The sequence below is a fragment of the Enhydra lutris genome, unplaced genomic scaffold (genome assembly GCF_002288905.1).
Source record: "Enhydra lutris kenyoni isolate GAN:26980312 unplaced genomic scaffold, ASM228890v2 scaffoldscaffold38, whole genome shotgun sequence".
In the NCBI taxonomy this organism is placed as follows: Eukaryota; Metazoa; Chordata; class Mammalia; order Carnivora; family Mustelidae; genus Enhydra; species Enhydra lutris.
Window position 1 is genome coordinate 8,493,800 of NW_019154122.1, and position 13,976 is coordinate 8,507,775.

At 61.3% G+C, this 13,976-nt stretch overlaps 2 protein-coding genes across 12 annotated transcripts in view; one reads left to right on the forward strand and one right to left on the reverse strand.

Moving 5' to 3' along the window:
- Positions 1 to 11,934, forward strand: part of LOC111154581 (zinc finger and BTB domain containing 17) — a 34,022-nt gene extending 22,088 nt beyond the window's left edge. For 3 of the 9 annotated variants that reach the window (XM_022514238.1, XM_022514239.1, XM_022514240.1), the window contains 14 exons: positions 2,889 to 3,095; positions 6,233 to 6,421; positions 7,050 to 7,190; positions 7,523 to 7,648; positions 8,015 to 8,247; positions 8,324 to 8,466; positions 8,561 to 8,861; positions 9,123 to 9,210; positions 9,304 to 9,420; positions 9,502 to 9,622; positions 9,851 to 9,981; positions 10,292 to 10,501; positions 10,593 to 10,682; positions 10,777 to 11,934. In XM_022514238.1, the coding sequence (XP_022369946.1) occupies positions 2,891 to 3,095; positions 6,233 to 6,421; positions 7,050 to 7,190; positions 7,523 to 7,648; positions 8,015 to 8,247; positions 8,324 to 8,466; positions 8,561 to 8,861; positions 9,123 to 9,210; positions 9,304 to 9,420; positions 9,502 to 9,622; positions 9,851 to 9,981; positions 10,292 to 10,501; positions 10,593 to 10,682; positions 10,777 to 11,060 (2,379 nt within the window). In that variant the 5' untranslated portion in view covers positions 2,889 to 2,890 and the 3' untranslated portion in view covers positions 11,061 to 11,934. Of the gene's footprint in view, positions 1 to 2,561; positions 3,096 to 4,415; positions 6,422 to 7,027; positions 7,191 to 7,522; positions 7,649 to 8,014; positions 8,248 to 8,323; positions 8,467 to 8,560; positions 8,862 to 9,122; positions 9,211 to 9,303; positions 9,421 to 9,501; positions 9,623 to 9,850; positions 9,982 to 10,266; positions 10,504 to 10,570; positions 10,683 to 10,776 lie in introns of those variants that run through there. The other 6 variants (XM_022514237.1, XM_022514234.1, XM_022514236.1 and 3 more) reach the window with 6 other exon arrangements.
- A 49-nt stretch (positions 11,935 to 11,983) lies between these two features.
- LOC111154596 (spen family transcriptional repressor) overlaps positions 11,984 to 13,976 on the reverse strand; it is a 97,742-nt gene continuing 95,749 nt past the window's right edge. For all 3 annotated transcript variants that reach the window (XM_022514269.1, XM_022514268.1, XM_022514270.1), the window contains one exon: positions 11,984 to 13,528. In XM_022514269.1, the coding sequence (XP_022369977.1) occupies positions 13,397 to 13,528 (132 nt within the window). In that variant the 3' untranslated portion in view covers positions 11,984 to 13,396. The remainder of the gene's footprint in view (positions 13,529 to 13,976) is intronic.

Consider the following 13,976-nt stretch of genomic DNA (forward strand, 5'->3'; position numbering starts at 1 on the left):
GGGCCTGGACCAACTTTACCTTGGAGGGGGAGGGTGCGGTTGTTGGGGGGACGCTCCCTGGTTGTTTCTCCACCCGGGAGACATTTCCTCCCCCTTCTTTTCGGGCTGGCTGCCGGGGAAGATGAAGGAGCCGGGGCACTGCCAAGTGCCGAGTGGGCTTGTTCTGAAGCTGAGGGAGCATCTGGCCCTCCGGGTGCTGGTGGTTCTCCCTTTCTTGCATTTGGAAGGGGTTTCTGCACCTGGGCTTCCGGGGACATAAGGAGTGACCCGTGACAGGGACTCGGGGGCTGCCCGGGTGTACACGCGCTCACATTCCCCCCCCAGCCCTGGTGAGAAGGCGGATCTGGGGGTGAGCTGGCCCGGCCTCTCTTTGCCCCCCACTGTCATTCCGTGTACCCCTTGCCTGGTGTGTACTGCCTTTGGAACCCAGGCCTGAGTGGCCCGGCCTGGGGGTTTGAACCCATGGACTGGACATTGGTTCTTTTCCATGTTCTCCAGAAACATCTGTTTTTGTTTTTACTGGCTCGGGCATAGAGCAGCCAGAATTCTCGCGTTCGTTCCTTCAGGTCACAACAGGAACTTGCTTGTTCCAGGGACTGAAGACCCAGAAGGATGCCTTCCGGGGGGGTCGTGTGTCGGTGGCGGCCTTGGCTCCGGCCGGCCTGACTCCAGGGCGGGCAGCTCAGCAGACACTGGCTGCTCCGGGTCTGGTCCCTGCGGCTCCTCCTCTCAGCTCCCCCAGAGGAGCAGGGATGGAGCGGAGAACCAAGAAGCCGAGGGAGCCTGTGTGTGAAGGGTGGGATTGAAGGCTGAGCGTGGGGCTGCTGGAGGGAGGGAACGGCCGTTTCTGGGTCTCCAGCATGTGGCACACAGCCCGTTGTCACCCCTACGCCCCACTCCCTGCCTAGAGCCTTGCCTGCCCGCCTGCCCGGTGACCTCCCCTGACTCAGCAAATACCTGGCCCTGCTTGAAAAGTTTCCAGACACCACGGGGTGGATGGGCTTTGCGGCGATCGGTGCCACCTAAGCCCCCCTGGCAGGGGAGGCAGGCGTGGCTTTCCTCGCTGCTCATCACAGCCAGACCCCCACGCATGGTCACGGCTCCCGCAAGGAGGCTGATGTCACAGAACAGCGGGAGCCCGTGAGGGGCTGCAGAAGCCTGGGGACCGGGACCCCCAGAATGTCATTCCCACCTGCCCAGAAGCTGGGGCAGCTCTGAGCAGACCCAGGCCTCCTAGCCCCGGGCGGGGGTCTGTGCAGTGCCGTCCCGGGAGGCGGGGGGTGGCTTTTACTTTGAAACTGGGTCTTTCTTGAACCGAGGGCCTGCTGTTTTCCCTGTAAAACGCTGGTCCGAGCCATACTCTGGTGTGGCGCTGGGGAGGAGAGAAATGTTTTAGATACTTATTTAGTCATGGCTTGTGGTGGTTCGTGATTATTTGGCACCGGGCCGTGGAATTTTTCTGTGCATTTTCACCTGAGACAGTTGTAGGATTTCCGGGCATTACGTGAGGCCTTTGGCAGTGAGACCGGCCAGCCTGGCGGCTCTCAGGGTCAGGGGCCAGAGTTCACGCTTCCTCCCGGGACAGCCCGGAGAGGTTGCTGGAGGCACAGGACGCCCCAGCGTCATGCAGTTCCCTGAACCTATGAATGAGAGAGAGAGAGAGAGAGAGAGAGAGATCTCTGCCCCCAAGGGCAGGAGCCAGAGCCCTGTGGGTGCCGCAGGAGAGGGCCAATTCCTGAAACGCTGGGAGAGGGCACCTCTGTCTTCCCAGACACACATCTCACCTGTGCTCGACAGAATGAGGAAAAAACCAAAATAGAAAGGTTTACATCAGGCCAAACGTATCAAGTTGAAAGATCCGTCCTCCTAAGATTATGTCATGCATTCTTTTTGTAAACGATGTTAAACTGACCACGTCTTTTCTTTTTTTTTTTTAAAGATTTTATTTATCCATCAGATAGAGATCACAAGTAGGCAGAGAGGCAGGCAGAGAGAGAGGGGGAAGCAGGCTTCCCACTGAGCAGAGAGACCCATGCAGGGCTCGATCCCAGGATGCTGGGATCATGACCTGAGCCGAAGGCAGAGGCTCCAGCACACTGAGCCACCCAGGTGCCCCTCGTCTTTTCTTTTCTTTTCTTCTTTTTTTTTTTTTTAAAGATTTTATTTATTTATTTGACAGAGAGGTCACAAGCAGGCAGAGAGGCAGGAGAGAGAGAGGAGGAAGCAGGCTCCCCGCTGAGCAGAGAGCCCGATGCGGGGCTCGATCCCAGGACTCTGAGATCATGACCCGAGCCGAAGGCAGCGGCTTAACCCACTGAGCCACCCAGGCGCCCCTCTTTTTTTTTTTTAATACAGATTTTATTTATTTATTCCACAGACAGAGATCACAAGTGAGACAGAGATCACAAGCAGGCAGAGAGGCAGGCAGAGAGAGAGGGGGAAGCAGACTCCTTGCCAAGCAGAGAGCCTGATGTGGGGCTCGATCCCAGGACTCTGGGATCATGACCTGAGCCGAAGGCAGAGGCTTTAACCCACTGAGCCACCCAGGTGCCCCTCGTCTTTTCTTTTTTAACACTCGCCGTCATCAGGGTTTTGTGTGTGTTTTTCGGCTTTCTAATGTTGTTAACCTGGCAAGACACAAAGTCAGCTGTTTTGTGTTGGTCCCTCAGTGCTTTTGGTTTTTGGAACTTTGCTGGCCAGTAAACCCAGGGATCTAGGAGCCGCTGATCAGCCTTGGCTTGCAGAGGGAATCCGGCGTGATCAACCTTCCATGGTTTTCCTTCTCCCATTCTCCGTTGCGTTTCTCACCCGGGAGTTCGGGGGTTGCCCACCGGGCGGGCTGGCGTCCTCTCTCTGTGCTAACACGAAGGCCCTCCGGCTTTCCGCAGCCATGGATTTTCCCCAGCACAGCCAGCACGTTTTGGAGCAGTTGAACCAGCAGCGGCAGCTGGGACTGTTGTGTGACTGCACTTTTGTGGTGGACGGTGTTGACTTCAAAGCCCATAAGGCAGTTCTGGCGGCCTGCAGCGAGTACTTCAAGATGCTCTTCGTGGACCAGAAGGATGTGGTACACCTGGACATCAGTAACGCGGCAGGTACCCCGTGGGGTCTAGGGCCACGCTTGCGTAGGCTCGGAGGCTGTGGCCGGGTCTGTGCCATGCACGGCCCTCCTGACATTGCCGATGTGGCCCCTGCCCTCCTTGGTGGGGGGTATCTTCGAGCTGTGGGCTGCACCAGACCTCCCATAGGGGACCCAGGACGTAAGAGTGTGGGCACCGAGTTCCTTCCACCTTCGAGGGGCCTGTTTTGACGGAGACCTGGGTGGTAAGAGGAGAACTGACAGGAAGGACTCGCGGTAAGCTCTGGGCTGGAGTGTACCCAGGATAGGCTCATCAGGAGGGACAGAGAACAGGTGCACTCTTCCCAGCCCCTGGCCCCTTCCCATGGTCGAGTCCGTCCTGCACCCCTACCCCTGTGCTGACCATGATGGGGATGGCCATGGCTGTAGCTCAGAGGGGTGTCAGGAGGACCTGGGGATTGAGAGGGAGAACTGGTCTTGGATTTGGCTCCTAACCCAGCATGGCAGGACCTGCCATGAGAAGGTTAGGGCGAGGTGGTGTTCCCCCAGTTTACAGATATGGAAACTGAGACCCAGAGGGGTCAGTGACTAGCTTGGAGGTCAGATAATTGTGACAGAGCCCTCGTGAGAGCCAGTGCTGACACCCTCTTGTTGGAGTGTCCTCCAGTGGTGGGGGGTGTGGTGGCTGAGCGGTAGAGAGTATCCTCGGGGAGGGGGGGATGCATTCACACCACTGTCCTCTGTGCGGGGAGGGTGTTTACACTCTCAGTCCTCTGTTCACACCTTCTGTGCAGAGCGGGTGTTCACACTGTCTCTGTGCAGAGCGGGCGTTCACACTGTCTCTGCACAGCGGGCGTTCACACTGTCTCTGTGCAGAGCGGGCGTTCACACTGTCTCTGTGCAGAGCGGGCGTTCACACTGTGCACAGCGGGCGTTCACACTGTCTCTGTGCAGAGCGGGCGTTCACACTGTCTCTGCACAGCGGGCGTTCACACTGTCTCTGTGCAGCGCTGAGCAGAGAGCCCGATGCGGGGCTCGATCCCAGGACTCTGAGATCATGACCCGAGCCGAAGGCAGCGGCTTAACCCACTGAGCCACCCAGGCGCCCCTCTTTTTTTTTTTTAATACAGATTTTATTTATTTATTCCACAGACAGAGATCACAAGTGAGACAGAGATCACAAGCAGGCAGAGAGGCAGGCAGAGAGAGAGGGGGAAGCAGACTCCTTGCCAAGCAGAGAGCCTGATGTGGGGCTCGATCCCAGGACTCTGGGATCATGACCTGAGCCGAAGGCAGAGGCTTTAACCCACTGAGCCACCCAGGTGCCCCTCGTCTTTTCTTTTTTAACACTCGCCGTCATCAGGGTTTTGTGTGTGTTTTTCGGCTTTCTAATGTTGTTAACCTGGCAAGACACAAAGTCAGCTGTTTTGTGTTGGTCCCTCAGTGCTTTTGGTTTTTGGAACTTTGCTGGCCAGTAAACCCAGGGATCTAGGAGCCGCTGATCAGCCTTGGCTTGCAGAGGGAATCCGGCGTGATCAACCTTCCATGGTTTTCCTTCTCCCATTCTCCGTTGCGTTTCTCACCCGGGAGTTCGGGGGTTGCCCACCGGGCGGGCTGGCGTCCTCTCTCTGTGCTAACACGAAGGCCCTCCGGCTTTCCGCAGCCATGGATTTTCCCCAGCACAGCCAGCACGTTTTGGAGCAGTTGAACCAGCAGCGGCAGCTGGGACTGTTGTGTGACTGCACTTTTGTGGTGGACGGTGTTGACTTCAAAGCCCATAAGGCAGTTCTGGCGGCCTGCAGCGAGTACTTCAAGATGCTCTTCGTGGACCAGAAGGATGTGGTACACCTGGACATCAGTAACGCGGCAGGTACCCCGTGGGGTCTAGGGCCACGCTTGCGTAGGCTCGGAGGCTGTGGCCGGGTCTGTGCCATGCACGGCCCTCCTGACATTGCCGATGTGGCCCCTGCCCTCCTTGGTGGGGGGTATCTTCGAGCTGTGGGCTGCACCAGACCTCCCATAGGGGACCCAGGACGTAAGAGTGTGGGCACCGAGTTCCTTCCACCTTCGAGGGGCCTGTTTTGACGGAGACCTGGGTGGTAAGAGGAGAACTGACAGGAAGGACTCGCGGTAAGCTCTGGGCTGGAGTGTACCCAGGATAGGCTCATCAGGAGGGACAGAGAACAGGTGCACTCTTCCCAGCCCCTGGCCCCTTCCCATGGTCGAGTCCGTCCTGCACCCCTACCCCTGTGCTGACCATGATGGGGATGGCCATGGCTGTAGCTCAGAGGGGTGTCAGGAGGACCTGGGGATTGAGAGGGAGAACTGGTCTTGGATTTGGCTCCTAACCCAGCATGGCAGGACCTGCCATGAGAAGGTTAGGGCGAGGTGGTGTTCCCCCAGTTTACAGATATGGAAACTGAGACCCAGAGGGGTCAGTGACTAGCTTGGAGGTCAGATAATTGTGACAGAGCCCTCGTGAGAGCCAGTGCTGACACCCTCTTGTTGGAGTGTCCTCCAGTGGTGGGGGGTGTGGTGGCTGAGCGGTAGAGAGTATCCTCGGGGAGGGGGGGATGCATTCACACCACTGTCCTCTGTGCGGGGAGGGTGTTTACACTCTCAGTCCTCTGTTCACACCTTCTGTGCAGAGCGGGTGTTCACACTGTCTCTGTGCAGAGCGGGCGTTCACACTGTCTCTGCACAGCGGGCGTTCACACTGTCTCTGTGCAGAGCGGGCGTTCACACTGTCTCTGTGCAGAGCGGGCGTTCACACTGTGCACAGCGGGCGTTCACACTGTCTCTGTGCAGAGCGGGCGTTCACACTGTCTCTGCACAGCGGGCGTTCACACTGTCTCTGTGCAGGGGCGGGCATTCACACTGTCTCTGTGGAGAGTGGGCGTTCATACCCGTCCTCTGTGTTAAGTGAGCATTCACACCTGCTGTCCTCCATGCGGGGTGGCTGTCACCCCCTCTGCCCTCTGCGGGGGTACTTCAGAGGCTGTGGTCTGGGCTCCAGTACGGGGGAGGGGGCGCCGCTGGCCTGCCACTCTGCTTTCCACAGATCCCGGTCCTGCTGCTGAGTGGGGTGGCTGGGCCGGCTGCCAGTGCCGGGTCTTGAGGCAGGTCCGTGGTGGCCGTCTGTGTCCTTGGCAGGCCTGGGTCAGGTGCTGGAGTTCATGTACACGGCCAAGCTGAGCCTGAGCGCTGAGAACGTGGACGATGTGCTGGCCGTGGCCGGCTTCCTGCAGATGCAGGACATCATCGCAGCCTGCCATGCCCTCAAGTCCCTTGCGGAGCCACACGCCAGCCCCGGGGAGAGCGCGGTGGCCTCGGCCACGGAAGGTAAGAGGATGGGCAGGCTGTTCCTGAGCAGGCGGCTTTGGGTAGGCTGTTGCCTCTGACTCTCTGTTTCCTCGCTCTGGGCTTGTTTCCTCACCTGGCCTTGCTGGCCCTGTGGGCTGCTAGTAGGAGTCTCGGGAAGGCCAAAGGGGCCCCGCCTGCCTCTCCCTTCCCCACCTTTTACCCGCTTGCTTTGTGCTCTGCTGCCCCGCAGAGCTGGGGGGCGTGCCTGGCCCAGGCCTCTGCACACGGGGGTCGCCCCTCCGGCAGCCCCTCCCCTCTCCTGCCCTTCCTCCTGACACTGGGTATGGCCAGATTCTCATGGCACCCTTTGCAGAGGACCCCGCTCCCCTCCTAAGCGTTGGCTCTGACGAGTGGCATTGTTTTGCGCGTGAGGTACGCCCCCGACCAGCGTGGGAGCCCCACGGGAGTGGCAGCTAGGCCTGGTGATCCTGGGCCTGGCCGGCAGCCTGGTGTGTGGAGCAGGTGCCCCGGGAACAGACGGGCAAACCACTCTATAGCAGCATCCCCAGGGAGGATCTGGAAGAGCGAGCAAGTGTGGGGCCACCTCACCCCTCCAGGTGGTGGGCACGTGATGGGAAACGGCAGGTCTGTCCTGTTCCATCTCCAGGAGGAGACAAGAGAACCAAAGAGGAGAAGGCAGCTGCCCCCATGCTGAGCGAGCTGGAGCCCGCCGGCAGCGGTCCCCCGATGGGCCTGGGCAGGGAGCCCAAGGAGGAGCGCGGTGGCCAGGCCGAGACCACGGCCAGTGGTGAGCTGTGGCACCGAGGGCCCGGCCATCCGTCCCATCCCCTCCCTGCAGCCCGGGCCCTGGTGCAGCGAGCGGCTTGCTCGGGGGGCTCCTGGGGTCGGGAGGCAGGTGGCACTGACCGCTGTTCCCTTTGAGCTCTCATCACCCAGAGTGACCTGTTCGCACCGGGGTGCCTGCTCCAGCCAGAGCAGAGGCATAAGCAGACCGAGTTGGGGTGTGCTGGGCCCCCATCCCGGGCCTCAGCCACTGCTGGGGACCTGGTCCAGGACAGCCTTCCAGCCCCTGGATGGCGGGCCCTAATCCCGCCTCCGGTGTTCCCACGCCACACCCAGGGGCCGAGCAGACGGAGAAGGCTGACGCCCCCCGGGAGCCGCCCCCCGTAGAGCCCAAGCCGGACCCGACGAGTAGCATGGCGGCCGCAGAGGCAGAGGCTGTGTTGTCAGAGAGCTCGGAGCAAGGTACCCTGCCCCCAGCCAGCCCAGTAGCTGGCACTCACCTGTCCCCCTGGGTCCCCCCCAGACCCCTCTAGCGGATCCCACGGTGAGTCCCGCTTTAGCTTTGGGCCCAAGTCTGGCCTCTGGTTCTCAGGGATGTACCCGGTCGTGCTTCTGCTAGCCCTGGGGACACAGGCCCCCTCTGAGCAGCCCACAGCACCCTCCCAGGCCAGTGCCCAGCAGGCTTGTCTGCGGACGGGACCCAGCGGGCACCCACCGTCAGAGGGCTGCAGACACCAGACCCCTGCCTCTGGCTGGCTCTGAGGGCACCACCTGTGGAGGCCGGTTCTCGCCCTCCCAAGGCCTCAGTGTCCGCCCTTCTCGAGGCAGAAATGGAGGTGGAGCCGGCCAGGAAAGGAGAAGAGCGGGAGGAGGAGGGTGCGGCCGAGGTCAAGGAAGAGGGGCCGCCGCTGGAGAAGGGGGAGGCCCCCGAGGAGAGCGAGGAGTCGGCCAGCACGGACTCGGGCCACGAGCTGGGCCCCGAGGCCCGGGGCCTGCGCTCCGGCACCTACGGCGACCGCACGGAGTCCAAGGCCTACGGCTCGGTCATCCACAAGTGTGAGGTGCGACCCTCCCTGCGCCTGCGGGCCCCCCTCCTCCGCCGCCCACTGCGGGTCCCTGACGCTCCCGCCCCCGCAGGACTGCGGGAAGGAGTTCACACACACCGGCAACTTCAAGCGGCACATCCGCATCCACACGGGCGAGAAGCCCTTCTCGTGCCGGGAGTGCAGCAAGGCCTTCTCGGATCCGGCCGCCTGCAAGGCCCACGAGAAGACCCACAGGTGCGCCGCGCCCCCCCCCCCCCAGCCCCCCCCCCCCCCCCCCGGCCCCCCCAGCCCCGCGACGCTCCCCTCCCTGCGGCCCTGTGCCCCGCAGCCCGCTGAAGCCGTACGGCTGCGAGGAGTGCGGCAAGAGCTACCGGCTCATCAGCCTGCTGAACCTGCACAAGAAGCGGCACTCGGGCGAGGCGCGCTACCGCTGCGAGGACTGCGGCAAGCTCTTCACCACGTCGGGCAACCTGAAGCGCCACCAGCTGGTGCACAGCGGCGAGAAGCCCTACCAGTGCGACTACTGCGGCCGCTCCTTCTCCGACCCCACGTCCAAGATGCGCCACCTGGAGACGCACGACACCGACAAGGAGCACAAGTGCCCGCACTGCGACAAGAAGTTCAATCAGGTGTGCGCGCCCTCGGGGACGGGGCGGCGCCGGTGGGGGAGACGTGGGGGTGGGGGCGGAGGGGGAGTGGGGGGGGATGGAGGGGGAGGCGGGGGTAGAGTCCCAGGGCTGCAATGCCAGGGACGCCCGGGTGGAGGCAGGGCGAGGGCCCTGGAGTATGGGCGGGTCTCGCCGCTTCGCTGCTGGCGTGGGGTGGGGGGCGATGGAGGGCTCCACGCTCCACGCCGCGGGGCGGCCCCTCTGACCCCCGCCTGGGCGCAGGTGGGGAATCTGAAGGCTCACCTGAAGATCCACATCGCCGACGGGCCGCTCAAGTGCCGGGAGTGTGGGAAGCAGTTCACCACCTCAGGTAGGGCTGGCCCCCCGCGCCCCGCCCCTCCGGCACACCGCTCCCCCCGCCCCCCGCAGTGCCTCAGGCGGGCCCTCCCCGCGTCTCCCACAGGGAACCTGAAGCGGCACCTGCGGATCCACAGCGGGGAGAAGCCGTACGTGTGCGTCCACTGCCAGAGGCAGTTCGCCGACCCCGGCGCCCTGCAGCGGCACGTCCGCATCCACACGGGTGGGTGAGCGGCCCCGGGGCGGGGGCAGGGCACGCGGGGAGGCGTGGGTGCCGACGGCCTCTCCTGCCGCCCGTCCCCAGGCGAGAAGCCGTGCCAGTGCGTGATGTGCGGCAAGGCCTTCACCCAGGCCAGCTCCCTGATCGCGCACGTGCGCCAGCACACGGGGGAGAAGCCCTACGTCTGCGAGCGCTGCGGCAAGAGGTCCTGTCCTGCCCCGCCCCGGGCCCCGCCGGGTTCCCCCCGAAGAGCTTGGATGGGACCGGGGGCCAAGTGCTGCCCCGGCCCAGGCCTAGCTCCCTGGGTCCGCCCCGATCTAGAAGAGGAGGCGGGAGGCCCCAGCCCAGCTCCCCGGCCCCCAGCCCCCAGCCCCAACCCTCTCTGCCAGACTCGGGCAGTTTGGTGCCAGCCCCTCCCTCTGCCGCCCCGCAGATTTGTCCAGTCCAGCCAGTTGGCCAATCACATTCGCCACCACGACAACATTCGCCCTCACAAGTGCAGCGTGTGCAGCAAGGCCTTCGTGAACGTGGGGGACCTGTCCAAGCACATCATCATCCACACCGGTGAGCTCGCCGCCGCCCGCCTTACCTGGCCTTTGTTCTTGGGGGCGGGCTGGGGGGAAGGGAGGTCCCTCCAGGGCCCAGCCTTGGGTGCCAGTCCTTGCTGCAGGGGGCCTGGGAGGTTCAGTTTCAATGAGGACCCCATTTTCCTGGTTTCCAGAGGGCGCGGTGGCCGCTGGTGGCTCCTGGGCAGCTCCGGTGGCCGCCCCAGAGCACTTGCTGCTGGAAGAGACAGGGCTCTGAGGGAGCTGGAGGCCACTGAGGTCCTCCCCCCCCCCCCAACGGCAGGCGAGAACCTTGCCTTCCCCCCCAGGAGAGAAGCCTTACCTGTGTGACAAGTGCGGGCGTGGCTTCAACCGAGTGGACAACCTGCGTTCCCACGTGAAGACCGTGCACCAGGGCAAGGCGGGCATCAAAATCCTGGAGCCCGAGGAGGGGGGTGAGGTCAGTGTGGTCACCGTGGATGACATGGTCACGCTGGCCACCGAGGCACTGGCGGCAACGGCCGTCACTCAGCTCACAGGTGCGGGCTGCGGGCCGCTGGGGGGTGGTCCCGGGCAGCGTGCCTCCCATGATGGGGCAGGTGCCTGAGGCCCCATGGACTTTGCCCGCAGTGGTACCAGTGGGGGCCGCGGTGACCGCCGATGAGACGGAAGTCCTTAAGGCCGAGATTAGCAAAGCTGTGAAGCAAGTACAGGAGGAAGGTGAGAGGGGCCGCCTGGGGCCTGAAAACTGGTGCCCCCCCACCACCACCCCGAGGGCTCTCCCCAGTCTGATCATGGCCTTTACCTTCCACAGACCCCAACACCCACATCCTCTATGCCTGCGACTCCTGTGGGGACAAGTTCCTGGATGCAAACAGCCTGGCCCAGCACGTGCGGATCCACACGGCCCAGGCACTGGTCATGTTCCAGACGGACGCGGACTTCTACCAGCAGTACGGGCCGGGCAGCGCGTGGCCGGCTGGGCAGGTGCTGCAGGCTGGGGAGCTGGTCTTCCGCCCTCGGGATGGGGCCGATGGCCAGCCCGCTCTGGCAGAGACGCCCCCCACAGCCCCTGAATGTCCGCCGCCTGCTGAGTGAGCAGGCATCCCTCCTTGTGACTGTTTATTTAAGGATGGATGGCACCCTGGATCTGAGAGGGGTGGCCCCATTCCCTAGAGAGAATAAATTTGATTATTTTCTAATGCCGCCTAGAGCTCCCTGTGGGGGTGTGGGGGGAGCTGGCAGAGCTGTGGCCAATGCCACGGAAGGGCTGCTCCACCCAGGGACCGGCCAGCACCGACCTGTTTCCCGGCCAAGCCAGGCTGTCCCTCCCGCAGAATGGGACTGGTGACTCTGGACCCGTCTGGAAAAAGAACTGGCTTCCTTGTCCTGAGTCAGGGTCTGGGCAGCACGCTTGGGGCCGGAGAGACTGTGGCTCCACGCAGCCCGTCCCCTCATCCGGTCTCCTCCTTGGGCTTCTCACCTGTTCAGCTTCAGGACCTGAGCTCCCCTCTCTGCCACGGAGCACAGCTGTGACCCTGCTGTGACCCAGTGGGGTTGGCTTACCAGGATCCAGGCACCCCAGAGAGCCCAGCTCAGAAGCCCATTCAGCCAGAGCAAGGTAGGCAGAGAGCCAGGCCCGCCAGGCCACGGGCCCAGATCTGTCGGGCTTGGGGAAGCAGAAGGGCTTCACACTCACTTCACAGGATCAAGGCCAAGCCCGTGCCCCACTCTCCTGGGAACATTGATTTGCCCTGAATCAGCGGGAGTCTACGACCAGGCTGAGGGTCAGAAACGCATGGCTAGGAGCTTTGATGGGGGAGGTGGGGGACAGCCAGCAGGGGCCGTGGAACAGCTCATCCTTAACCCTCTCGGCAGGGAGAGCGGATGCCATCTCTGCCCCTCCGGTTTGCTCTGAGCAGCTATAATCCCTCAGAGAGCCCCGTGATTATCTCAAGTGAGACCATCAACTCTGTGGTCCCTGCCCCCCCCCCCGCGCCCCCCGCCCCCCGGCACTGGGCCTAGCTGTGCCTCTGCTGCTGCCCAGGCCAGGCCGCTCCAGACCCACACGAGGAAGGGGCAAAGAGGCAAGACACCAAAGTTTGCCTATGAGGTTTCTGAGTCTGCTTGGCAGGTGGTTCCTCCCCCACCCCAACTCTGAAGTGCCTTCCGCGTTACCCGAGAATAAATAAGTTCAGTCTGTGGCAGAAACCTCTTGTACGAGAGAACACGACGCTTGGGCAGGATTAAGTGGCAGGAAGGGAGCAGGTCCCATGGACAGACTTGGGGAGGGAAAGAGAAGTGGGATGAGGGCCAGCTGTTCCCGTAAGCAAAGGACCCTTGGTCGTCCCAGTCAAGTGACAATCACATCCACACGACGTGTTTTGTATTTTTTAATAAAGTTTGTAATCCAATGGACACACAAAACAAAACTGCGCTGAGAAAACCAGTTTCATAAATTAATAAGTGTTAGGAAGTTGGGGGGGGGGAGAAGAGGTCAAGGTAACAGGAAGAGGGGAAGCCAGTCTTTTTTGTACAGTCTTTTGTGTGTGTGTGACACTTCCAAATCGCGGGGGCAGGGCCCGTGCTGTAACGAAGCGCACTTATACAAATGAGTGACAATACAAAGTCTGAGTATGAAAATAAGATTTTTCTCTGAAAACACATTTTTGGCACAGATTAAAAAAAATGTATGTCAGGGGAATTTGATTTTTTAAGTCAGTATTATATATATTTATATATATTATATATTTATATATACACACATCCCAAGTTCTGCATATCCCACCAGGAAAGAAAATCCTTCTGTTTGCTCTTTTGCGATTGTAAACTGTACATCCGGGTGAATCAAAGATGGTGGCAGGAGAATTAAGAAAGGTGACACATCCAAATGAGCACGGGGAAGGGCAGGGTGGGGACAAAACAACCCAATGAAATGTTCCTTGACCCCAGGGTTTCAGCAGAAGCCTGACGTCCTGCGCTCGAGTCCTCGATGTGTGTTTTCAGGTACACCAAGACATCCAGAGTGTCACAGCCTGTCTTCACTGTGCAAAAGTCCAAGTCACTAATTTAGTGCAAAGGCAGTTCTGTTTTGTTTCTTAAAAACAAAAACAACAAAAAATTAATTCCACTGCCCAGTTCCTTTTCTCCCAAAAGAGGAGAGAGAAACCCAGCCCCAAGGTGTCTGCAGAGTCCATCGGTTGGTGGTCTGTCCTCGGGCTAATGTCATGTAAACACTCAGATAGCAGCACCACTGCCCAGAGGGGTTTGTCCCCCGGAGCCTGGCGGGGAGCGGGCTCGAGGGCGAGGCTGGCGGCTGGCAGTGGAGGGTGTCCCCTTCAGCAGCTGCTTCCTCCACGCGACTGGGGGGTCCTGGGTTTACTTTTTGCTGCAGAGCCTCAGGGAAATACACCGAGTGGCGGCCATTCAGTGGCTCACACGGAGGCGATGACAATCATAAGATGGGGAGAAATGTTGGAGATGCTGGCAAGGAGGTCGGGGGCCAGACGGGACAGGTGGCTCTCCGAGAACTCGCAGGGTGGGAAGATCTGCAGCACGTAGGCAGGCTGGAGAGGGGGACGAGAGAGAAGAGTGGGATCCCCTGTCTCCACCTCCGCCACCCCGTTACCATTCTTCAGCACTTCCAACCGGGGGCCCTGAAGGGGCGCAACACACAGAGCCTGGGTGAGTCGGCTTCCCTATCAGCTCGTGCCCCCAGGACTCTGTCCACCCAGAGGAGCCCAGCTGTCCGCAAACTACTGTCCCCCCAGCTCTCCTGGGAACCTGCTCCTCAGTATAGAGCTAAACACCGCTGCGGTCTCAGCTGTGTCTCCGCTGTCCTGGGGTTAGATCCGGGATGGGCCACAGAGGCCCCACCTCTACACTCGAGTTCTCTCTCCAAAATGCCCTCCTGCCCTCCTCTAAGAAACCTCTGGCGGCCTCTGAGTTGGCACCAGCAGCCCAGCCCACCCGATCAGACGGCCTGACCAGCCGAGACCGGCCCCCACGTGTGCG